Source organism: Stegostoma tigrinum, chromosome 27 (genome assembly GCF_030684315.1).
Source record: "Stegostoma tigrinum isolate sSteTig4 chromosome 27, sSteTig4.hap1, whole genome shotgun sequence".
Classification (NCBI taxonomy): domain Eukaryota; kingdom Metazoa; phylum Chordata; class Chondrichthyes; order Orectolobiformes; family Stegostomatidae; genus Stegostoma; species Stegostoma tigrinum.
In genome coordinates this window covers 45,532,967-45,558,307 of record NC_081380.1, presented here as the reverse complement: position 1 = coordinate 45,558,307, position 25,341 = coordinate 45,532,967, and the positions used below count along the sequence as shown (strand labels likewise).

Below are 25,341 nucleotides of genomic sequence, written 5' to 3'. Positions count from 1 at the left end.
AGCTATAGCTACCACCTTTAAAAATAATGTTTTGGCCTCAACCACTTTATGGTAATGAATTCCACAGGCTTGCCAATCTCCCCTCCCAGAAATTTCTCTTCATCTCAGTTCTAAAAGGTTTATCCCTATTCTTAATTACCCTCCAACACCACCCTGTCTTCTACCTTTTGAACCAGTTCTGTGTCCAAATGGCTAGTTCTCCCTATAGAACATGTGATCTGACCTTGCTAAACAGTTTCTTTCTCTTTTTTAATATCTACAAGTCTATCAACTCTTTATCCTGGACGTTTTCAACTGAGACTCATACAGGCCTCTAAGGTAAAGAATTTCAAAAGATTTATCATCTTGAGTAAATCAATTTTTCCTTTCAGCTCAGTCTTAAATGACCACACCCTGATTCTGAGACTGTCAAATGCATTCTACCCTGCTGAGCCCTGTAACCACCACCTTTGTGGGACAGAACTACCACCCTGGTAATTTTTGTGCACTCAGTGGCAAGGACATCATATCTATCATCAGGTAATGGAACTGTACACACTACTCCAGGTGTGGTCTCACCAAGAATCTACAGAACTGTAGCTAGACTTTAATGCTGTCCCTCTGTTTTACAATGAAGGCCAACATGCTAGTTGCTTTGTTAATTGTTCATACACCTGCGTGCTAGCTTTCACTGACTGAACAAGAACAGTCAGATTTCTTTAGACATTGCCACTTCTGAATTTTATCACTTTAAATTACTCTCTTTCTTTTCCCCCTCTATCAGAGTGGCTCGCTTCACTTTTTCCACATTATATTCTATCCACTCACTCAACCTCCAAATTCCCTTAAGTTGTGAGGAGGATGTAAAGAACTTTTATTTCTGCCTGTTTTTTGCGTTGTTACGTTTTGTTCCCATGTCCAAATTATTGATCTAATTTTGAAAACTGGGGTCTACGCACTGATCCTTTTCAGGACTCCACCAGTCACAGCCTGAGGCAGTACTATACTACCTGAGGTGGTAGTTTGGGCACAGCATTAAACGGAGGCTTCACCTGCAGTTTCCAGTAGTTGCATAAATCCTATGGTTCAATTTTGAAGAGGATTTGGGGGGGAGCGGTTACCCTTTGTTCCAGCCAATATCTCTCTTTGAACAGTGTCCCTCAAATCCTCATCTTCTGTTTCTTGGAGCTTGATTTATGCACATTAGTTGTAGTAAATGCAGAAAGCACGTCAGCCAGAGGAGTTTTTGCTGTAAAATTGTTCGGGTGTGCCCTGGTTGTGAAATCCATGTTTCCTCTCTTGCTGGACCGGTGTTCCAGAGCATCTGACCTAACAGTACTATGGGTTGCACCTTCAGCACATAAACTGCAGAAGTTCGAAGACGGCTCACCCCACCACCCTAGGGCAGATTGTTTTGGGGCAGTACGATGCTGGCCTTCAAAGCCACACCACTATCCCAAAAATTAATACAAAGATCTGCAGGGTCTTAACATCCTTGCTTGCAGTAAATGCCCTAAATTCTGCAATGGCACTCTTGCCGCTGGAGAGTGTTGGCGTCAGTGGGGTGGAGTAGTGGGTGAAGCTCTTTCCCTTCTGTGATGAGACTTGTTCTTCCCCCTTGCATTCCTGACTCTCTTTAAGAGGAGTTGCCCTTAAAAGAAATTCTTAATGCCCTAAGTGCAGCACCTCCCATTATTGATGTAGCACACCACCAGATTAATGTCTTCTTTTACCTGATGTATCTCTTGCCCTGAAATGTTTTCCCCAGTTGAAACTTCTTCTTGAGATACTTTGGCAAAAACTTCTCCAGGTTCAGAATGGTTCTTGCTCTCTGGAATCAATTTGACCATTGAGGGAAAGAAACATTTTAAAATAAACAGTGTTAGCTTCTTCGACTTATACAATGAGAAGAACCAACAAGTCTTAAAGTTTTGGACCTGTTTCAATGTATAAAGATTTATTATTAATGTGGTAGCACAGTAATATTAAAGCTTCAATGTTCCAAGTTAAATTTTGATTGGACTAGCCATCTAACTATGGTTACAGAAATGGGTCAGCGATTAGGAATGTTGCAGTGAGGAGCTCCGTTTGTTTCTCCAAAGCCTGTCCACCATCTACTAAGCACAATCAGGAATTTCATGGAATACTTTGTGATGGAATGTTCAAGGAACCTCCCATCACCATGCGGGATAAAGTAGCCAGTTTGATTGGTACACTGATCACCTAGGCACTGCACCAGTAATCCAGAGATCGAGACATGCTACGGTGTCAAGGATTCCAATCCTGTCATGGCAGCTGACTGTCTGTCTGTGAATTTGATGAATAAATCCAGCACATGCAGCTAACACCAATGACTCTGACCATGACTGCAGCTGTTGATTGTCATAAAATCCACCTCGTGTTCTTTTTGGGGAAGAAAATGTGCCAACATTGCAGAGTCTGGTGAGTGTAAGATTCATGGGTAGTTGCTGAACTGCCCTGTGCAAATGTGTCCTTACATCCAACCGATAAAGGGTAGGCAGTGACACCCATACCCCATGGAAAATTTTGTTTAAAGATACACCAGCTTCCCTGTAAGCTGCATTGTTGCTCAATATCACCGATTAGCAAGTGGACACATTGGCTTCTGGCTCTGGTAGCTGCTGCTGTGCATAACCTTCAGAGATCCACACAGCAGGAAAAGATCGAGGAAATGTAAAGCACCTTAAACCTTCGGCACCCTTTGCTGTACAGTGGCAGCAGCATGTACAAGACACACCGCAGCACTGTCCAAACCTGCAGAAGGACGAGGGCAGCAAATGCATATGAGCGTCCCCAGCAAGTACTTCTCCAAGTGTGTCACCGTCCTGACTTGGAAATAAATCACCCCTTCTTCACTGCTTTGGGCCAAACTCTCTGACAACGGAGTGCACTGATGTCAGTTGGACTGCAGCCGTGCAAGAAGGTGGGTTAACTGTTAGCTTCAAGGAAATTAGCAATGGGCATGTCAAACAGTGCTTACATTGGGTGAATGATCAGAAAAACTTTGGTTTTGTACAAGGTATTTTTGTGATACATAATCTGATCACAATATCTATTTTTTGATTACATGTCACCACTTGTGAAGTTGTTCGTGGCCTATATTTGTGTGTGTGTGTGTGTGTGTGTGTGTGTGTGTGTGTGTGTGTCTCAGCTACTGTGACATCTTGCATAAATTTTGAGTCTGATTTAATGCGGAGCTTTGAAGAAAGCCAGGACCCTCGTCAGTCCTCCCACACAGACCTCAAGGTCCCAGATCATGTCTTTGAGCTAGTGTTGGAAGGGAAGCTATCAGCTTTAGCATCTTGGATGTGGAAATTTGGGTGGAGTTCCTAGTCCTGATTGCACATTGAACGTGACTGAAAGTGTAGGGACTTGTGGCTGGATTTCTGCTTTGGTCACCTGGCTTACTAATTTTAGGGAGGCAGTGCCTGCTTTTCAGGCTTAATTTTAGAATAGCACGTGAAAGCTGGCATCTATTGTCCTGCAGTGTGGTGATGAGCCTCCTTGAAACACTGCAGTCCCTGTGGTGAGACACACTTGCCATGCTCTTTTGGAATGAAGTCCCATGATTTAGACCCAGTAATAATGAAGGAACAGTGATATGATTCCAAGTCGGGATGGTGTGTGGTTTGCAGTAGAACATACAGGTGGTGTAAGGCCTCCTGGTCTTGTAGAGCTCACTGATTTGGGGGCTGAGGGATGGCCAATTGAATGAGTTACCAGGAGGACAGCAGTAGTGCCCTGTGTGTAATCCAGGTGAATAGGGGTGAATGTTCATGGAATAGTAGTTTCTCCTGATCCACAGACGACTGTAATAATAGGAGAAGCAGATTTTTTTTAGATACCTGTAGTTTCCAGATGTTCTTGCTCTCTTTGGAAATATTCTCCACAGTCTCCCCCATCAGTGCGATTAGCATGTTCAGCAGGAGGATGAAGGTCAGGACAACATAGAACACCAAGAGGAAGAGGAAGAGTCCTGGGTATTTTGCTTGTTTCTGTACTTCCAGATCACCCAGACCAATGGTTAGCTTGAAGAGCTCCAGCAGTGCAGTGTTGAAACTGTCAAAAGCACTGCACCCTTCCTTGTCGGTGCATTTCTGAATCAGGGAGGCAAGTGCTGTCGGTGTCAGAATGTGGATTAATGTGTGAAGAAAGTCAAGTTCAAACTGAACTACCTCCCGTTAATCAGCAGGCACTGCACCTCGCCCATGTTTTTTGATGGTCTTGCACCTCTCCTGGCATCTGTTTGTGTTGCTGCCACCCGCCCAATCCGAAAATCTGTTTGTCTCTTCTTGCTTTCTCGCTTGCTGCTCTTTCTGGCCCTCACTCTCAAGCGCCTCCCCCCTGTATGGAAAAACATTCCAACGTGCCACTTCCCATAGCGATGCCTTTTTTCCATCTTGACAAAGTTATTTGTGTCAGTGAAATGCAGTTTAATTTGTTCGTTACATATGGGTGATGTCGATCCTTTGCCTTGAAATCACACCCACTCTCCTCCCCACCTGTATTCTCTCTCCTCTCTTTCCCGCCCCCCCCCCGCCACCGCCCCACCTGTACTCTCTCCTCTCCCCCCCCGCCACGTACTCTCTCCTCTCCCCCCCCCCCGCCGACCTGTGCTCTCTCCTACCCCCCCCCCACCTGTACTCTCTCCTCTCCCCCCGCCCCCCCCCCGCCGACCTGTGCTCTCTCCTACCCCCCCCCCCACCTGTACACTCTCCTCTTCCCCCCCCCCTCCCGCCGACCTGTGCTCTCTCCTACCCCCCCCCCACCTGTACTCTCTCCTCTCCCCCCGCCCCCCCACCACCACCACCACCTGTACTCAGACAGGCAGATAGCCTTTTAGCCATCCTCATGGAGGGGGGTGGGGGCTGAAATATAGACGGTTTGATATCCATGATGGAAAGGAGACTGTCGGACCAGGAAGCTACTACATTGGCAGAGGGCATTGGAAGAATCCTGAGATGTGTGTTTTAAAGTTCCATCAGGATCTGTATTAGATGGTAAAGATATTACTGTTTAAGTTACAGGGGGAATGCTATAATGGAATTGGGATCAGTGAGTGTAGTAGGAGCTGGCTTAATGTGCAATGGAATAACCTCCTGGGATTTTACCTTTTTAGAGGACCCTTACAGTTTTGATCTGTATTGGAAAATATAACAGAAGATTTACCTGTGCTAAATCCGATTAGGAACAGTAAGTAAATAAACAGGAACCGCACAACATCAGTTAGCAGAATCTGAAAGTGAAAACAACTGACTTAGCAGGATCAATGATTACACTTCTGACAAAAATAGATTGGGAATGCTTATTTGTGCTCCCCAAATTAATCGGTACTACGATTAAGGGATGAAACCCATCCTCGGCCACACTTGGTCACTGCCTTGTCAATGACCTGCCTTGGTCTTGCTGATCAGCTGTTGTAAGCTAAATGCTGTGGTGGGCCATGGGGTTGGGGGAGGGGGGGGGCAACATCCAATGACTACAAAGGCAAAGTCTGTGGGGTAAGGCCTGCCAACGTTTAGTTTGCAGTGTGTATGGAGCCAGATTTCTTGTTCACTTTCTAAGCCTTGCTTTAAAAATGAACTGCTTTTCTGAGGAAGGACACTCTCTCTTGCTCTCGAGGGAGTGCAGCAAACGAGCAAATCTGGGATGTACGGGAGTGGAATGCCTCATCCTGGGAGAAGGTGCAGCAGAGGCGAAGGAACTGGGAATAGGGGATGGCATTTTTGCAGGGAGGTGGGTGGGAGCAGATGTATTCCAGGTAGCTGTGGGAGTCAGTGGGCTTAAAAGGTGTTGAAGTGGATGAACTGTTTGAGCTCCTCGTGGGAGCATGAGGTGGCGCCAATACAGTCATCAATGTACCGGAGGAAGGGGTTGGGTTTAGGGCCAGTGTAGGTGTGGAAGAGGGACTGTTCCACGTAACCTACAAAGAGGCAGGCATAGCTTGGTCCCATGTGGGTACCCATGGCCACCCCCTTAGTCTGTAGGAAGTGGGAGGAGTCAAAAGAGAAGTTGTTGAGGGTGAGGACGAGTTCGGCTAGGCGGATGAGGGTGTTGGTGGAGGGGGACTGGTAAGGTCTGCGGGACAGGAAGAAGTGGAGAGCCATTAGGCCATCTGCATGGGGAACGCAGGTCTATAGGGACTGGTTGTCCAAGGTGAAAATGAGGTGTTGGGGACCAGGGAATTGGAAGTTCTGGAGGAGGTGGAGGGTGTGGGTGGTGTCACGGATGTGGGTAGAGAGTTCCTGTTTTTAGATTGACAAAACCCCTAATCCCCTTTTTTGTACAATCTGTGCTACTTTGCCAAGGCATTACCTGACTAATCAGAGTCTGCTGACCTGATTGTGAGCTGTTCCTGCTGCCTCTCCTTTGCTGAAATGGCCCATAGCACCCTCTTCTCATGCTATATAAATTGTGCTTTTAACTCTGACTCTAAAACAAAAGCCTTCTGACTTCAAGTACTTGGTCCATGTATTTCGTGTAAACATAGCTTTGAATTGTGTTCGACTGGTTTTCAAGCTTGTTCTCACCTTCTGTAGCATGACGCTATAGATACCCATGCTCTCGAACCCACGGGTGTAATACAGAATATTAATCCAGCCGAGAACCATAGCCGATACGCGTATTGCCAGGTGGAACTCCACACCTGCCCAGTTTAATATGGTGCACAAAACTGCCAACACAAACTGCAAAAAGCTGAAAGGAAAACGGAACCCTTGTATTTATGCCAATCTAAAGCACTGCACAAAGTACTGAGGTAGGTTTGCAGTTTTAATGAAGGAAATTGGACAACCAATTTGCAGGTAGCAAGCTTGCAAACAACACTGCGATAACCAGCTTTTTTTTTGATGTATTAGCTGATGGATTAATTTTAGCCTCTGCTCACTTCACACCATGCAGCATTTCTTGAATACCGCAGTCTACTGTAAGCCAAGATTTGCAAACCGAGGTCTTAAAATTGGTGTCAGAGATAGTGGGAACTGCAGATGCTGGAGAATTCCAAGATAATAAAATGTGAGGCTGGATGAACACAGCAGGCCAAGCAGCATCTCAGGAGCGCAAAAGCTGACGTTTCGGGCCTAGACCCTTCATCTCTGATGAAGGGTCTAGGCCCGAAACGTCAGCTTTTGTGCTCCTGAGATGCTGCTTGGCCTGCTGTGTTCATCCAGCCTCACATTTTATTATCTTAAAATTGGTGACTTTGTTTGGAATGATGGAACCTACTTGCAGCTGAGACACTTGTGGGTAGTCCATGAGACCCCTGACCCAAATATAAAAGATGATGTTTGGAGTTGATGATTTGGGCAGCTAGTTTGTTCCAGGAGCTTCACGTTGCCCTGCAAGCCCCTCACCATCACTGGGACACTGCAACTCCCTCCCCAAAGGCATGCATCTTCTCCATATGGACTGCAGCCATTCAAGAAGGCAGCTCACCAGCATCATCTCAAGAGTAAGTAGGGAGATGTCAGGCTGACAGTGATGCTCACATTCAGCCAATGATTTCCTTCTGAAAGGGACTATCTTGGATGACGCAATACTTCTGATTGCCAGCCTAGATTATACCCAATGGAGCCCAATTTTTTTTTTTGCATTTTGGTTAACAACAAGGGTATCTTGTCCTAATCCATTCAGTGATAAAAAGTAAAGTTACCGCAGTCCTTCTGGATGATAGATCTACTCTCTACTTTAGGGGCGGCACGGTGGCTCAGTGGTTAGCACTGCAGCCTCACAGCGACTGGGACCCACGTTCGATTCCAGCCTCGGGCACCTGCCTGTGTGGAGTTTGCACATTCTCCCTGTGTTTGTGTGGGTTTCCTCCGGGTGCTCCAGTTTCCTCCCACAGTCCAAAGATGTGCAGGCTAGGTGGATTGGCCATGCTAAATTGCCCATAGTGTTCAGGGGCATGTGGGTTATAAGGGGATGGGATGCTTCAAGGGGTAGTGTGGACTTGTTGGGCCGAAGGGCCTGTTTCCACACTGTAGGGAATCTAATCTAATCTCACTAGAGAGAGAGACGTGACTGATGATGGTTCACTTTTAGGTCACCATACCTCAGGTGAGGGGAGAGGTTAGAGGAGAGAGTCCTTCACTGTTATCTTAGCCAGGGTGAAAGTTGAACTGACAATGTTGGCACTACTCCATATTGCAAGTTAGTCCTCTGCTCTGTCCACCTCAGCAAAGCAAACCATTGAAAGGTAAACTTACAACAGAATGTGGAACCATGCATCTGTCATTATTGATTGAAGGTCAGAAAGTCTCAAGCGGGCTATTGCTGCTACCTACAAGATTTTTAAAGAAAACGTATTTAATATAAAGTCAAATCAAACCAGTGCAACCAGAACTAACACAAAAGCCTCAAAACTAATCCAGCTTATTTTTATTTTGAAAAGGACAATAAATATGAAACAATAGAATCTTAGGATGTGGGCAATGACTGGAAAGTTGGCCACGATTGTTGTTACTGTTTGTTCCTGAGATGTGGACAGAGAGCTGCCCTTGTAGTTTGGTCCACAATTTCACAGAGGAATTGAATGAATTACATTGATGCAGGTCTGAAGTCATTTGCACTAGATTAGGTGAAAACTACCTCCCTGAAAGGTGCAGTGATCGAGGAACTCTAAGGTCACTGTTGCTGAGATGGTGCTAACTATTTGACCTAGATGTAATTAAATAATTGAATCCAATTTGCAAATTACCATTGTGACATGATCACATGTCTTTGGGTCATTGTCTGAGTCTCTGGTTTCTTCATCTAGTGATGTGAACATGTTGCCACTGTGATTGCATTACAAAGGACCAGTTTAAACCAAATCCAACTTTGTTGTATGACAAAACCTTATCTAATCTTACATTATTGCAAATAACCAACAAATTATAATGCAGCATTACACAACACAAATATGGTCGGTTACAAGTTCCACCTTTTCACTACCGTTGGGTACGATTCAGTTTAGTTAAGGTCAGCAGGTACTCGATGAAAATTTGTCAAATCAGTACAGGAGTTACCATTGATAGCTTTCTCTTGCTTTCTGTCTCTGTCTCCACATGATCAAACTTTTCATGACTCCACAGAGGAAATGCCGTCAACAGTCATCCTGTTGAGGCTCCTCGGAATCCTGTTTCTCTTATTCATCGAAACCATTTTTCCTTTTTGTTGAAAAAGGTTCAGTTCACTCTGAGGTCATGTATCTCACCTGGAAAGTCAATCTTGTGAACATTGATCACACCACCTAAGCTGGCACAAAACTGCTTTGGTGATGAGTAAAGTTATACACAATTAGTGTTTAGAATGGGGGTAATCTTATTGAAATATACACAATTCTGATTGAGGTTATCGGGTGAAATGCTGGGAGTATATATCCTTGTGGAACTAACTATAGGAGCATTGAAAAAATCAGGGGTCTTCCATTTAAAGTGGAGATGAGAAATTTTTTGAGGGTTGTTAATGTCTGAAATTTTCTTTGCCAGAGAATGTTGGAGTTGGGTCAATGGAATATATCAAAGCTGAGCTGGATTGTTTTTCTTTTGATGTATGAGGGAGTTGAGTATTATTGGGGACTGGTGGGAAACTGGAGCTGAACCCACAATTAGATCAGTCATTACTTATCCCGTCAAGTCTGCTCTGGCCACAAAAGGTCTATTCCTCTCTCTTGTATGATATCCTGTCAAGTACTTTTCAGATATAGTTCCACGAAAATCACGTTTGCAAAACTTCCTTATTCTTATTCTCTGACCTCTTATTATGTGCGCTAACAGACCATATGCCTTGCTAATTGTTTATTGTCCCTTCTTGCAGAGAAATGCAACATAGGATAATAATTGTGTTACTTACTTCTATGATAAGTAAGGCAAGAGCCCACATTAAAATTAAAACTTGTCCACTGAGTTTGCCCGAAGAGGTGGATGTGATGTTTGTCTGAAACTGAAAATACAATACATTCAATACCGAGAGTTTATTTGATCTGTTGTATCTGTATGGGATGGCGGGGGGAGGGGGGGGGTGGCAAGGTGGGTCACCTCAATCCTAACCCCACCCTTGTCACCTCTGGTCACATGGGCAGATTCCTGAAAAATTCACATTGGGAAGAAGCAGCAAAATCCCAAAAAATGTTGCAACGCCATACTGCTGGCTGGATATTTAATGGGAAGTTTGCCCCCTAAGTTCCATTGGGGAAACAAGGACAAAAGCCCTTGGCAGACGCTGGTTTGCTGTGTAGAGGGCGTGCTGCACTATTGGAAACATTATCCTTTGAAGGAGTTACAAAGCTGCATGCCCTCTCTTACTGCAAAAGATTCCACGCCATTATCTCATGATCCCCGGTGATCCACCCAATTATCCTTTGACCAATTTTTTGGGGTTATTGTTATCTTAGTATTATCAATCTTGCCATTTGTGAAAACTTGGCCTGTGCAAAATAATTATAATTAAGATATAAGTGTGGAGCTGGAGGATCACAGCGGATCAGGCAGCTTCAAAGGAGCAGGAAAGCTGATGTTTCAGGCTGGGACCCTTCAGATTTTTTTTCCTCAGACTGGACCCGAAACGCCAGCTTTCCTGCTCCTCTAATGCTGCCTGGCCTGCTGTGTTCCTCCAGCTCCACGCTGCGTTATCCCTGACTCCAACATCTGCAGTTCTTACTATCTCTGTGCAAATTAGTTGCTTTTTCAACATTACAACTGCATTCGTAAAAATAACTTCATTGTCTGCTAAGCGCCATGGGGCATCATTATCTTTAAGTTTTTTTTGATGCCAGGGAATTTCTTAGAGATTGTGGGGTGGGGCTGTTTGCTTTCTCACCAGCAGGTTGGTGGAGGTGAAGGTGAATGTGTGAATCCACGTTGTGAGAGATGCAGATCACCGCAGACCTAACCTATAGCAGCTGCTTTGTGGTATAATATTTGGGATGTTGAGGTTGAATAGAATAAAATAGAATCCTTACAAGGCGGAAGCAGGCCATTCAGCTCATCAAGTCTGTACTAATCCCTCAAAGAACAACCCACTCTGGAATCCTGCATTTCCCATGTCTGACCCATCTAGTCTACATGTTCCTAAACACAACGGGAAACTTAGCAAGGCCAATCCACCTGACCGGCACATCTTTGGACTGTGGGAGGAAACCCATGCAGACACGGTGAGAATGTGCACAAGTTGTGAGGGGTATTTGATAAATTAAATGATGTGGAGATGGGGTAGTGAACACTAAGTTATAGTCCAACAGGTTTATTTAAAATCACAAGCTTTCGAAGAGCTGCCCCTTTTGGAAATGGCAAGTCTTTTAAAGGAACTACTCACCTCTTTTGCATGATAATCGTCATAATAAATGGCAGTGAAAGTGATAACATAACAAATATACAGGAGGCAGTTGACAGTGAACATGTAGACTGCAAATTTCTTCCACTTCTGCTCAAGTAGCGTGTTCAAAGGTTCCACAGAGAGCAACAGGTGCCTGTTCTAAATGAGGTGAAGAGTGGGAGGGGGGAAGAGAAAGAAAAGACTTTGTAGCACGGTATCTTAAGGATGTGTTAAACCAGAAACATTTCCTCCCTATAAAATGAAGTGAGGGCAATGTGACATCTTTAACCTCGGGTGAACAATGGGTGTTGACCCGCTGTCTGCTTAACCTCATGGGATTGAAGGAGTTGGAAGAGAGGAACAACAAGAGAAATATTTTGATAAATCAAATGCAAGCTTAAGAAAGGAAAGCTAACAAAGATCCAAAAGGAAGTTTAAGCAAAAAGTAAACCATTACTCCCTGTGGGCACGGACACTGCAGTTTCCACTCATCTCCCTGCATTGGAGAAGCTGGTATTTGCAAATCTAAATATTAAAAGGTGCTCAATTTAACCACCAAACTTCCTGTAGTGACTGCACAAATGTCGCAACTAGATAAAACAAATTACTTGGAAAGCACAGCAGAGTTAGGAGTTAACATTTCAGAGGAAGGGTCACTGAACGCAAACTGTTAACTCTGGTTTCTCTCCACAGATGCTGCCGGACCTGCTGAGCTTTTCCAGCAACATGTGTTTTTGTTTCTGATTTACAACAATCTGCAGTTTTTTTTGGTTTATAACTTGATAAAACGGTTGGGAATGTCAAGAGTGAGATACAATTTTCACATGGTAAGCACGAACATCCAGCCCTTTTGAAATTTGCAACTCTCAGCTGTCTATTTATGATACACATTAATTATTTAAACCACAGTGATTTTAGTAACAGAGGCTAAACCATTGAGTGTCATAATTAAGTAGAATTTGCCACAATGTAAAGGTATTCTGCTTCATTAGTGTGTTGGTATTTATACTTCGTGCAAGCTTTCTGCACTCAATCTTTCCTCTCGGCTTTTCAGCCATTTCTTCTACCTTTTATCACCATATCAGAAAGCATCTCGACCATTTACCCAAAGTACTTGCTGTGACAGTGAGTCTGTTCTGCTGAGTAAGGATATTTTTCATTTTCCCTCTTGGATTTATTAGGAATTGTCTGGTATAGTTTCGAATAGGAATGGGAGGAGGCCATTCAGCCCCTTGAGCCTGTTCTGCCATTCAAGTGAGATCGTGGCTGATCTGTGGCCTAATTCCATGTACCTGCCTTTAGCCCATATCCCTTAATACCTTCTGAACAAAACAGGAGCTCTGTCTCCACTCCCACTCTTCATAATTTTAAGTGTATGAACATGTGAATTAGAAGCAGAACTGACTAAAATTAACTGACAAATTAGGTTTCAGGGCTGGGCTAGTAGAGATCTAATATTGGACTTTTCAAGAGATATTTCAGAGTACTCAATATGCATGCCACACCATCCATTGCTAATCAAGGAAATCTGACAGTGTCAAACTGAAGAAAACCAAGTCAGAAATCTCACAACACCCGGTTATAGTCCAACAGGTTTATTTGAAATCACAAGCTTTCGTAGCACTGCTCCTTTTTGTTAGGTGAATTGATCTGGCTTTCTCCGCCCGGTCCAACACTGGCACCACCTCATCGAAGAAAGCCAAGTTTATAATTCTGCAAAGGTGGGGGGTAGGTCAGAAGATTGAACAAAATATAGATGACAGCACAGAAAAGATTAACGAAGGAGACAGGAATGAGTGCAGAGAAAGCTAGCAAGAAATATAAAGGTGGACAGAAGGTTTCGATGGGTCTTTCAAACACTGATCATCTGGAGAATCTGGGCAATAAGTAATGGTCAATGAAGCAATGAGATGAATTGAAGAAAGATTTTCTTTGTCTGAGGAATGTCTCAGGAGAAGGGTAAGGGAGACTCATTGGAACCAAAGTGCTCTGGCCCTAGTGGCCTTCATTCTGAGGTGCCTAAAGAAGTGGCTGTTGAGATGATAGATGGGTTGGTTCTAATTTTCCAAAATTTCCTGGGTTTTTAGAAAAGACTATCAGATTGCCAGTCATAAATGTGACCCCTCTGTCTGGGAGACACTCTAAGCAGAAGACTGCAGGCCTGTTTGGTCCAGCAAGGATCGGGAGGGGCAAATGCTGGAATCTACTCGCGTTTATAGCAGCACTGTAAATTCTTAATGTAATCCCCCAGTCAATGTGGATTTGTGAAAGGGAAACTGTGCTTGACTAATTCAATAGCATTCTTTTCAGGGAGTGACCATCAGCATGAAAAGTGGAGATAACAAGGTGTGGAGCTGGATTAACACAGCAGGCCAGGCAGCATCAGAGGAGCTGGACCCTTCTTCAGAAGTAGGGGAGGGGAATGGAGCTCTGAAATAGAGGGGAGGGGGAGGCGATGATGAAAGGTGGATAGAGGGGCAGATAGGTGGTGAGAACACGGATGGACAGGTCAAGGAGGTGGTGGGGGTGGTGGGAATGGAACCAGTACGTGAGAGTGTAGGTAGGGATGGGGGCTGGTCACTGAGGAGGGAGGGGTGGATAGGTGAGAGGGAAGTGGTCATCCACACCTTGTTATCTCAGTAGGAACTGCTGATGCTGGAGTCTATATCTGAATGAATAACAGAGACCCAATTACATAGACTTCCAGAAGGCATTTGACAAGGTGACACACGGAAGGTTACAACATGAAATGACTCAAGGTGTCGAGAGTAATGTATTATCGTGGATAGAGGATGGACTAGCTGATAGGATGCAGAAGGCAGGTATAGATGGATCACTCATGTTTGACCATTGGTGTAACCAATGATCAGTGGAGTTTAAATGAAGGCTTGGAGAAAAGTAACGGTTTCAGTGAGGTGAGAGGTAAACTGTCTTCCAAATAACTGTTTCAATTCTACCCTGTACCATCAATTTCTTTCCCTCTAGTCAAAGAAAATTTGCTGATGCAGAAATGATGAACTGTAAGTGTCAATTTCAAGTAAACTTGCCTGGATTTTTGTGTTAAACACAACAACATTCAGAACGGAATTTTCCTCCAAAGTGTCCACTCCAGTGATATCATAGAGCGATGAAGAAATGGGACCGTAAGCCCAGTCAGTAATTTTCCGAGAGAGATCCATGTGTTCCTTGTCTTCCATTTCTCTTCTGAGGATACTTCTGAATATCTGCAAGGGCAGAAAATGTCATCTCCATCCATTGAGGTGTTTTATAGAAAAACCTACAAGCACATAGACATCAGAGGTAGTGGGAACTGCTGATACCTGAGCCTGAGATAAGTGTGGAGCTGGATAAACACAGCAGGCCAAGCAGCACTAGAGGAGCTAGAAAGCTGAAGTTTCAGGTCAGGAACCCTTCTTCATTTTCTTCAGCTTTCCTGCTCCTCTGCTGCTGCCTGGCCTGCTGAGTTCCTCCAGCTCCGCACCTTGTTAAGCACCAAGATATTTTGTATGACACCTGTGTGTCATCAATCAGCATTGATTCCCTCTGTGTGTCCGGTAATGTTGTGATGAGGATTTCTTGGAATCTGCAGAAGATAGCTCAGGCTCTCAAGACAGTCAGACTGGACTGGAAGGATTCCAGCTTGTAAAGGACCTTTACTGGAACAGTCGGGGTTTATGGTGAAAGTCAGCTGTAGTCTCTCCTCTCCATCAGCAGTTACCTACTCAAGTCCCACACCTCACACTTGAGTGAATAGTTTAGGATATAAATGCAGCTGGTGCATTATTGAAGGGGGTGGTGCTCTGTTGAAGTGCTGGGTTTGGGATAAGACTTGAAATTGAGGATCCCTCAGTTGAACCCAAGATCCCATATGTTGCCCTAAAGGAAAGGGGGAAATTCCCTAGTGTTCTGGCAGATAGTTGTTTTCAGTGAGGTCACTGAAAACGGTATCTAACCTGCACAACATTGCTGTTTGTGGGAGCTTTCAGTGCATGCGCTCACCACAGTATTATCTATATGAGAGAGGACAAATCACAACTTCTACTTTTATTACTTTAAAACTTGGCAGGAATGACAAGAAATGCATGTTGAGAATCTGGTAGCTCCTTAGTCACTTTTTTTTACTGATTCTAGATATAAGTTTTAAATTAAATTCAAATTTCAACATGCTGACACTGAAGTCTGAATGTGCTTTCTGAATTATTACTCCGGTGCTCTAATCCCATCAAGAAAATGGCATATTATCTCTCTTGGGTTTTTCATGCCTAAGTAATTGAGTATTTTTGAAAACATAAAATTGCCATGCTCCCAGAGGAGTGCGCACTCATTAGAGAGGGACCAGCAAGGTGTAGTGAGTTTAACTTGAGGATCACTGCACCTCAAGGTGAGGGGAGAGGTTGAGAAAGAGATTCCTTCATGGTCACCTGGGATGGGAAATGAATCCTCGTTGACCCTCTGTATTGCCAACCAGCTGTCCAGCCAATTGAGTTAACTGAGCCCCTTTTGTGTGTTGATAATACATAATGTTTAACCACACATTAACATACCTTTCAATAGATGAATAGCGCTGTTTAGTTTGACATCCTGCATTGAGGAATCCAAGGTGCTCCTAATGGGAGATGGGGACGGGGGAGTAGGACTTGCTGTTCACCATTCACCTTAAGTGGTCATGATCCACATTCGGACCATTGACGGAGTACGAGAGAGAAATTAGGTCCTGCGAGCAAACTCTGACTTAAGTAAGAAATGTGAAGAGTTTAGGTTTGAAAGGTAGTAGTCTCTGCGTTACTCCTGTCATGTAGTAGGGAGTAGAGGGATGGAAGACTACAGCAGATGGATTGGTCGGGTTAAATCTGAATAGGACCAACATCCACACAGATTCACTAAAGCAGCTGGGATAATTTTGAACTCAATGGGTGGGGGATGGCACATGGATGTGACGGGTAAGAAGCTGAGCTGGCACTCATACAGCGCAGAAACAGGCCATTCGACCCATTGTGGCTGCACCAAATCTCTGAGGAGCATCCCGCTCCATCCTATAACCTGGCATTTCGAATGGTTAAACTACCTAACCTGCGTATCTTTAGACCATGACAGGAAACCAGAACACCCAGACGAAACCCCCCACAGAGACAGAGAAAATGCGCAAACTCCACACAGTCACACAAAGCTGGGATTGAACGCTGATCCCTGCATTCTGAGGTAGCAGTGCTAGTCAATTTGCCATCATGCTGCCCAGGAATTCAAGTTAAAACGTGAGTCTGTCTGGCAGGCAGAGAGAACCTTATCTAGCTAAGGATTCAGTTTAGCACAGCGAAATGGAATGTATTCCAATGCAAAGAGCCTGAGGAATGAGGTAGACATGCTGAGTTACATGGGGGTGTGATATAGCGGTGACTGAGAGTTGGGCAGCTCAGCATTGCTGGTCCGAAGGAATTCAGTAGGAAGGGGACAGTGGAGGAGTGGGAGGTGTTGCAGGGACTCCATTACAGCAATGACAAGAGACAATACCTTTTAAAGGATCATCAAATGAGACCATATGGGCCTAACTAAAGCTACATAAGGGGCTGGCACACTGCTGGGTGTGTACTACAGGCCCCAAACACTAATGGAGGGACAGAGGATCAGCTATGTCATCATGTTTCAGACATAACGGGAACTGCAGATGCTGGAGAATCCGAGACAACAAAGTGTGGAGCTGGATGAACACAGCAGGCCAAGCAGCATCTCGGGAGCACAAAAGCTGACGTTTCGGGCCTAGACCCTTCACCAGAATGCTCCTAAGATGCTGCTTTGGCCTGCTGTGTTCATTCAGCTCCACACTTTGTTATCTCATCATCTTTCAGAGAATTGTAAGAACAATAAGGCAGTAATAGTCGGATGTTGACTACCCAACTATTTAACTGGGATAGTTTTAATATTCAAGGTAGAGAGGAAACCAAACTCTGAAATTGCATCTCGGGGAAATGCTTGAAAGCCGAACGAGGGAGGGAGCAGTTCTGGGCTCGAATATTCAAGCGTGTGCCTGAGCAGGTGGAAGGCCGATCGGGACAGGAGCATTTTGGAGAATGGTGACCCTGATGCAATTAGATTTGGGATAATGATGGGCGAGGAATAAAAGTTTTAACCAGGGGAAAGGTACAATTTGACACGAGGCGACTGCAAATGCTTAAACCGTGTCCGAGCAGTGGGAGGCATTTGAGGAGGGAATAGTGAGAGTTCGGGGCAAGTATGTTCCTGCCAGAGCAAAGGAGGGACTAAGATGGGGGAAGCCCCGGCTGTCGATGGATGCTAAAGGCCAGGGTTTAAACAAAGAGAAGCTTACAGCAGATACCAAAGGTTCGCTATGGCAGAGCCCAGAGAGGAGTGTGAAAAATATATAAAGGGGAAATTAGGAAAGTGAAGGGCACATGAGCACATCAGTGGATGGAATGAGGGAAATGCCAAAGGGGTTGGAACGATTGTGTGTGTGAGGGAGAGTGAGTGTGTGAGGGAGAGAAGGGCGGCTCGAGTTTAGAGACAACAAGGTGTAGAGCTGGATGAACACAGGAGGCCCAGCAGCATCAGAGGAGCAGGAAAGCTGACGTTTTGGGCCTAGACGCCAGCACAAGTTTAGATCTCAGGGTGGATGGGCCGTGAAAAGACACTAACATCGAGAGAGGAGGTACTGGAGAATTTAGCACTTCAGTAACGAACCTGCAGATCTGGATGAGCTGTGCACCAGGCTGCTGAGGGCGGGCAGTGAGGAGATATTCAGGAGGCCTGGCAGTAATTTTCAGACACCCCCCCCCCACCCCACCTCAGGCACAGGAGAGGAGCCAGAGTGTGGGAGAAAAGTTATCATTGTCCTGTTATTTACAGAAGGGAGTATAAGATGATAGACCTGGAGACTGCAGGCCAGTCAGTCTAACCTCTGGGATGAGGAGTTTATCAGAAAGATAGAATTAAAACGTTAGCTTGCTCTCTCTCCATGGATGCTGTGTGACCTGTGAACTCCAGCATTTGTTTTTTTCAGTAAAACGCTGTATTGCTGCACAGCAAATTGTGTACCTTTAAACACATGCAGTACACAGTTTGGTCAACAGAGGGTGATCTTGCACCATGAAACTGTGCAGATTAGTTTAGTGAATGGAGTTCCCTTTTGACTGATACACTGTGTATCTGCACATTGACTCTGCCCTGCTGTGACAGCCCCTCTGATGCCAGCAAAGGTAGATGAGGAAGTAGCTGCTCTATAATACAGACCCAGTGCCTGTTGTATAGAGAAACAAAAAATTCTTGCCTCAAATTTGCCCAGTTTGGCTGCGAGCTGCAATGGGGTCAGTCCTTTTGCATTTTTTATCCCTTCCAGCTGGCTCTGTTTGTTTTCAATGAGGATCTTGTTGTACATTTCTGTAACGACCTTTGTGTTCTCCTCTGTGTCGTCTGCTATAGTAACCAGTGCGTGTAGGACTGTATTTCCCCTGGAGTCCTGCTCTCCAACATTTATTCTTGGGTTGTTCAGGAGAAGTGTCACTATCTCTGGTTGGTTGGTGCAGGCAGCTAGAGCCAGGGGTAGCTCACCTGTGTGAGGTATAAGGTATTAGCAACAGTTCATGCTACATTTCTCACTTCCAGGCTCAACAATTCCAAGAGTTCTTCTCTTGTCGGTCACGACCTTTCTCCAAAACAGAATTCTTGGAATGGAGACTTTATCTGAGCAAGATCCCACCCCCGCCCCCCCCACCGTACACACCGCCCTGTGCTCAATCACAATATAGTGTCTCCCAGTCTGATAACATCTCTCATTGCATACACCACCAGCCTCTACCACTGAGGGGGTGAGTTCCAGACTTCCACTGTCACTTTCTGGGGCATCAACTGGTCCCAACTTTAATTCTAATTTTCTGGACTCTCCGCTATCAGGGATAGAGAACGAAAGTACTTAAAACCATCCATAACACCATAAGACACAGGAGTGGAAGTAAGGCCGTTTGGCCCATCGAGTCCACTCCGCCATTTAAATCATGGCTGATGGGCATTTCAACTCCACTTCCCTGCACTCTCCCTGTAGCCCTTGATTCCTTCTGAGATCAAGAATTTGTCGATCTCTGCCCTGAAGGCATCCAACGTCCCAGCCTCCACTGCGCTCCGTGGCAATGAATTCCACAAGCCCACCACTCTCTGGCTGAAGAAATGTCGTCTCATTTCAGTTTTAAATTTACCCCCTCTAATTTTAAGGCTGTGCCCACGGGTCCTAGTCTCCCCGCCTAGCGGAAACAACTTCCAAGCGTCCACCCCTTCTAAACCATACATTATCTTGTAAGTTTCTATTAGATCTCCCCTCAACCTTCTAAACTCTAATGAGTACAATCCCAGGATCCTTAGCCGTTCATCATACGTTAAACCTACCATTCCAGGGATCATCCGTGTGAATCTCCGCTGGACACGCTCCAGGTCTAGTATGTCCTTCCTGAGGTGTGGGGCCCAAAATTGGACACAGTATTCTAAATGGGGCCTAACTAGAGATTTATCAAGCCTCAGAAGCACATCACTGCTTTTAGATTCCCTCTTTAATATTCTAAATACCTCAATCGGCTCAGCCCACAGCCTCCAAAATCCGAGAGGCGACAAGCCACATTTGAGAGCGCTCCCTGTTTAACCCTTTCAGCTCCTTGCCTGTCTAGTGAATCTGTATGGTCCTCCCTCGCGAGGCCAGTATTTGCTGAGGTCCGAGCAAGCCTTTCAGAAAGAAATCCCATCATCCTCATTAATCCCAGTGGGCCTGGAAAACAATGCCAACACCTGTGCACAATCTTTTTATAGATGTATATTTACCCAAATTCCTACCTCCCCGACACCGCCAGGCCTCTCTCCAGTCAGTTTAAAAAAAGTCAATATGTTTGTCTGGAATCTGAACTGGTTGATTACTTGGCCAGATTTATATTCTATTGTACAACATTTCTCCTCACCAGGTTTTAAATGTGGAATAATTCTCCAGTTCCTCCCTCCCACCCTGTTCCTGTTTAGAGGTGACCTGGAGGTGCCGGTGTTGAACTGGAGTGGACAAGGTCAGAAATCACGCGACAACAGGGTACAGAGTCATAGGAATGTACAGCATGGAAATAGACCCTTTGGTCTAACTCCTCCGTGCCGACCAGGTATCTCAAATTTAATCCAGTCCCATTTGCCAGCATTTGGTCCATGTCCCTCTCAACCCTTCCTTTTCATGTACCATCCAGATGCCTTTTAAATGTTGTAACTGTACCAGCCTCCCCCACTTCCTCTGGCAGCTCCTTCCATACACACACATCACCCTCTCGATGAAGAAGTTACCTCTTAGGTCCTTTTTAAATCTTTCTGCTGTAACATTCAACCTATACCCCTCTCTAGTTTTGAACTCCCCAACCTTATCTATTCACGCTATCCATGCCTGTTATGATTTTATAGACCTCTATAAGGTCACCCCTCAGCCTCCGACATTCCAGGGGAAAATAGCCCCTGTCTATTTTTCAGAGGAAGGGTCTTGGCCCGAAACGCCAGCCTTCCTGCTCCTCTGACGCTGCTTGGCCTGCTGTGTTCATCCAGCTCCACACCTTGTTATCTCCAATTCTCCAGCTTCTGCAGTTCCCTGTCTATTTAGCCTCTCCCTATAGCTTATTGTTTTCAGTTAAAATTGGAAATGTGGGTATTGCTGTGTGGGCCAACATTCACTGCCCCTCTAAGTGCCCTGGTGAATGTGGTGCTGACCTTCTGCCTTGAGGTGCTATAGTCCATGTGGTATTGGTGTAACACCCAGCCCCCACCCCCTCCAGTGCTGTAATGGAGCCAGTTGGAGACATTGGACCCTGTAGTAGTTTTGGAATGTGCGTAGAGAAGAACTCACTAGTAGTGCTGTTCCTGTCTGACTGCTATTCTCTTGTGACTTCCTGACTGCTTGAAGTTGAGGCTCATCACACCATCTTCTACTCTCATCATTTGTTTCTTAGAATCAATGACCCCCTGCGCCTCTACTACTTCCAATCCTGCAGGAATTCCCCTGCTGTTAGACTAAAGGATCCAGGTGCATGCAGACGCACTATTTGAATGTCAATGGGGTGCGTGGAAGGTGAGTTGAATGAAGGTTAAAAGAAGTGGATACAAGGTAGCATTGTCAGTACCACAGTGATAGCATGGTACACCATTCACAAGGTCACTGCACTAACTCCTCAAACTTTGACAGCCCATTCCAAACTGATGATCTCTAGTGTGACCTGGGATGCACAAGGGGCAGCAGATACATGGGAACACCATCCCCTGCAGGTTCCCCTCCAACCCACACTCCATCCTGATTTGGAGACATATCGCTGTTCCTTCACAGTCACTGGATCCAAATCCTGGAATTTCCTCCCAAAGGGCATTGTGGGTCAACCCACCACATGGACTACAGCGGCTCAAGAGAGAACCCCCTCCCGAAAACCACCACCTCAGGGGGCAATTAGGAATGTGCAGAGTGACACCCCCATCCCTCTAGTGTGTGTTGGGTTAAAGTTGGGAGGTGTTTAATTCCGAAAGGCAACTCACCAAAATAAAACCAGCCACGACGCTTTCTGCATGGTCTAAAAAACCTCCCGTTGGCTTGGATATTGATTTCAGCCCCTTTCTCCAGCAGAAATTTCACTATATCCAGGCAGCGTCTCTCGATTGCAATGTGCAGGGCAGTCTGACCTTCAAAACAAAAGGACAGGTCTCAAATCCAAGAGCCTGTTGTTTCTTAGAATCAAGATAGAGTTAGTCCTTTAAAGCCCTTGTTTTCTTGACCCCTTGAGTAGCCCTACAAACTATCTCCCTTACATCCCATCCCTCTCAAGTACCTTCTCTAAAACCTTCACCCTGCTGCTCCACCATTTACTCATTGCCCTGTATTCTCCCCACTTTCTGCACTCGACCTAATCAAACGGAGTTTTGATCCACTGCACGTCACTGTGCTAACTAACTCGCTCCCATTCCCCATTGGTTCAGAGCCTGTACTAAGTCAGGACAATTTTTTGCTCCCCACCTCCGGGCACTGCCCGCTGCCCACCTCCCACCCCCACAATAGACACCATGGAATCCTTTGAGGTGACTTGATAGAGATGTTTAATTTTATTCAAGCTCTCCCCCAGGTTTACAGAGTGCCAGAGGCAGACAGTCGTGGAACCTGGGCAGCTTTCTGATCAACGGGTGCCTCTGATTAGGAGCGTTGTGAACGATGGGAGTGGGGGCGTGGGGTACAGATTTAGGGGCTGTGGGACAGATTTGTGATTGGTTATTCTTGCTCTGAGCGGGTGATGATATTTGGGGGAGGGGAGTAGCTCAGTAATTGGTCAATCCCACAGCTCAACACCTTTTATCACAAATAGATGGAGCAGTGGGAAAAGGGGAGTGGAAAATGGCATTGAATCTTATTCAATTCCCTTTACATCTCAGAACAATCCAGAATGTCTGCTAAAGGAGGTAGAGCTATTCAGTGGTGCTGGTGAAATCTTTCAGCATCATGTTCTTGGATTGGGCAGCTCAGTGGTTAGCAACGCTGTCTCACAGCACCAGGGACCCGGGTTCGATTCCAGCCTCGGGCGACTGTCTGTGTGCAGTTTGCACATTCTCCCCGTGTCTGCGTGGGTTTCCTCCCAAAGTCCAAAGATATGCCATGGATTGGCCACGCTAAATTGCCTGTAGTGTTCGGGGAGTTGTAGACTAGGTGGGTTATAGGGGGACCGGTCTGGGTGGGATGCTGTGCAGGTTGGTGGGGACTTATTGGAGCGAGGGACCTGTATCCACACTGATCCATTGTGTTAACCCACCTTTATAATCTTCATCATAAAATTCAGCATTAATTAGTGGTTTTAAACAGTCATCTCTCTCTGCAACTGCAATCAAATTCTCAACGATGTCACTGGTGTTACTGTTCAGATTCAGTAATGCCTTCATCAGGCAGGTCTTCCCCGTTTTCTGATCTGTAAAAGATGAATGGTTTCATTTCACAATTCGTGTTAGTCTCCCTATTTCAACGCACTTTGCCCGCACAGACCCTCTCTCTCACGCGCAAACAGATGCGCTCGCACGTACACGAGTGCCCACGCTCATGCACTCTCACTCTCGCACATGCGTTCACGCGCTCTCTGTCTCGCGCGCGCACTCACACTCTTGCACACGCATGCACTCGTGCGCGTGCACTCTCCCACTCCCTGTCCCTCTCACTCTCTCTCTCACACTCTCTCTGTCTCACACACTCTCTCTCTCTCTCAGACACACTCTCTCTCACTCTCACTCTCACTCTCTCTCACACTCTCTCTCTCTCTCTCTCTCAGACGCGCACACACAGACATTCACTCCACACAGGCGCACACACAGACATAACCTTTGACAGGGAGACTCAGGGTTGCCTTTGGAGACTGATTTGGTGAATTCCTGTTTTCCACATTCCCCCCCGCACCCCCGATCTGCTCTGGCCTGATCTTTACAAGTCCATTTGAAAAAGTCTGGAATCCATCAAAATGACAATGGCATTTCTGGGTTCTCATTTTAAAAACCCCACAAAGTTGGCCACTGGCTTTTAGCTGGGAAATGAACTGCTTTTACCTGGTCAGTAATTATACGTGACTCCAGACAGTGGCCTGCTGCTCCTATTTCTTATGATCCTGGAATTGCTAACTGAGCCCTGAAGGTAATGTGATGGAATACTCCCCGTTTGTTTCAATAGCTGCAGCTCCAACAGCACTCAACTCTCAACATCATCCAAACAAAGCAGCCCACTTGACAAACACCCCATCCGCCCCCTCTGACGCTTCGGCCCTCCAACCCACAGCCCCCTCTGTCGTTTGCCCCCTCCAACAATTGTTCCCTCCAACACTCGCCCCCGTGCCCCTGCAACAAGCCCTCGCTCCTCGCCCCTCGCCCCCTCCAACACCTGAGCCGTAACTGACCACAGGGATCAGGATGAACAGCATTTAGGGAGCCTGTAAAGACAGGCAGATCTTGTCAGGGTCATATTGCTGGATAATATTTCAGAGACTGAGGCAAATGCTGTAGCGGCCTGGTGTCAGATTTCACACTGGCAGCTCATGGAATTCAAATTCGGCGGGTAGATACCAGACGTGGTGAACTCGATCTTGTTGACCATGAAAATTGTCATCTTTTACTGTTTAAAAAAATCATCTGCTTCACTAATGTCCAAGTCGGGAAGAATATCTGACATGACTTTGTGATTCCAAACCCTCACTGACTTAACTCCCCTCTGAAATGGCCTGGAATGCACTCTGTTCACGGGCAATTAGAGATGGGCATCTAATGGTGTTCTTGCCAGCAATGCCCATATGCCCTGAAATTATTGTATTAAAAAATGAATAAGTATGAAAGAAATAAAAATATACATTGACAGTGTGTGATGAAGTAGACACGGGAAGAGACTTGTCTGAAGCACTTGAGGTAGCGCAGTGGCTCTGGGTTCGCATGGCTGTCTCACAGCACCAGGGACCTGGGTTCGATTCCACCCTCGGGCGACTGTCTGTGTGGTTTGCACATTCTCCCCGTGTCTGCACGGGTTTCCTCTCACTGTGCTCGTAGGTGGATTGGCCAGGCTAAACTTCCCTGTTGTGTCCAGGGATGTGCAGATTAGGTGGGTTACAGGGGGATGGGTCTGGCTGGGATGCTCTGTGGGTCAGTGTGGGCTTGTTGGGCCGAAGGGCCTGTTTTCAACACTGTAAGGAATTCTATGAAGTAGGACAGCACTGACTGGCTGGGACAGATGACCTGATTCTCTCAGTGTAACGTGTGAAGTGGGAATTTGGGGAGCTTTGTGTGTAATATCAATGGGTCAGTCCAGCAGAATGGTCTGCCTCTGTGTGATTCGATAAGATGATAAACAGTACCTCTGAGCTCAGTCAGCTTCAATTTGGTTGCCTGAAAGATGCGCAGTACTCTATTAAATTCCTCCATATCCCCGTCAGCAATGGAAGCAAACAATGAGACTGTAAGGTCTTCCCTCAGATTGCTGTGAGTTAGAAGAAAAAATAAAATCAGTTCATTGTTTGGAAAGTACCTGATCCAGTAATC

At 45.7% G+C, this 25,341-nt stretch overlaps 1 protein-coding gene across 4 annotated transcripts in view; it reads right to left on the bottom strand.

The window, feature by feature from the left end:
• The window catches only part of LOC125464395 (transient receptor potential cation channel subfamily V member 3-like), a 59,339-nt gene that overhangs the window by 7,793 nt on the left and 26,205 nt on the right, over positions 1–25,341 (bottom strand). For all 4 annotated transcript variants that reach the window (XM_048556708.2, XM_048556704.2, XM_048556705.2 and 1 more), the window contains 12 exons: positions 25,158–25,279; positions 23,091–23,243; positions 21,832–21,975; positions 18,572–18,852; positions 14,340–14,516; positions 11,293–11,451; positions 9,832–9,921; positions 8,205–8,278; positions 6,531–6,696; positions 5,170–5,236; positions 3,846–4,117; positions 1,713–1,810 (listed from right to left, as the gene is read on the bottom strand). In XM_048556708.2, coding sequence (XP_048412665.1) covers positions 1,713–1,810; positions 3,846–4,117; positions 5,170–5,236; positions 6,531–6,696; positions 8,205–8,278; positions 9,832–9,921; positions 11,293–11,451; positions 14,340–14,516; positions 18,572–18,852; positions 21,832–21,975; positions 23,091–23,243; positions 25,158–25,279 — 1,803 coding nt within the window. The remainder of the gene's footprint in view (positions 1–1,712; positions 1,811–3,845; positions 4,118–5,169; positions 5,237–6,530; positions 6,697–8,204; positions 8,279–9,831; positions 9,922–11,292; positions 11,452–14,339; positions 14,517–18,571; positions 18,853–21,831; positions 21,976–23,090; positions 23,244–25,157; positions 25,280–25,341) is intronic.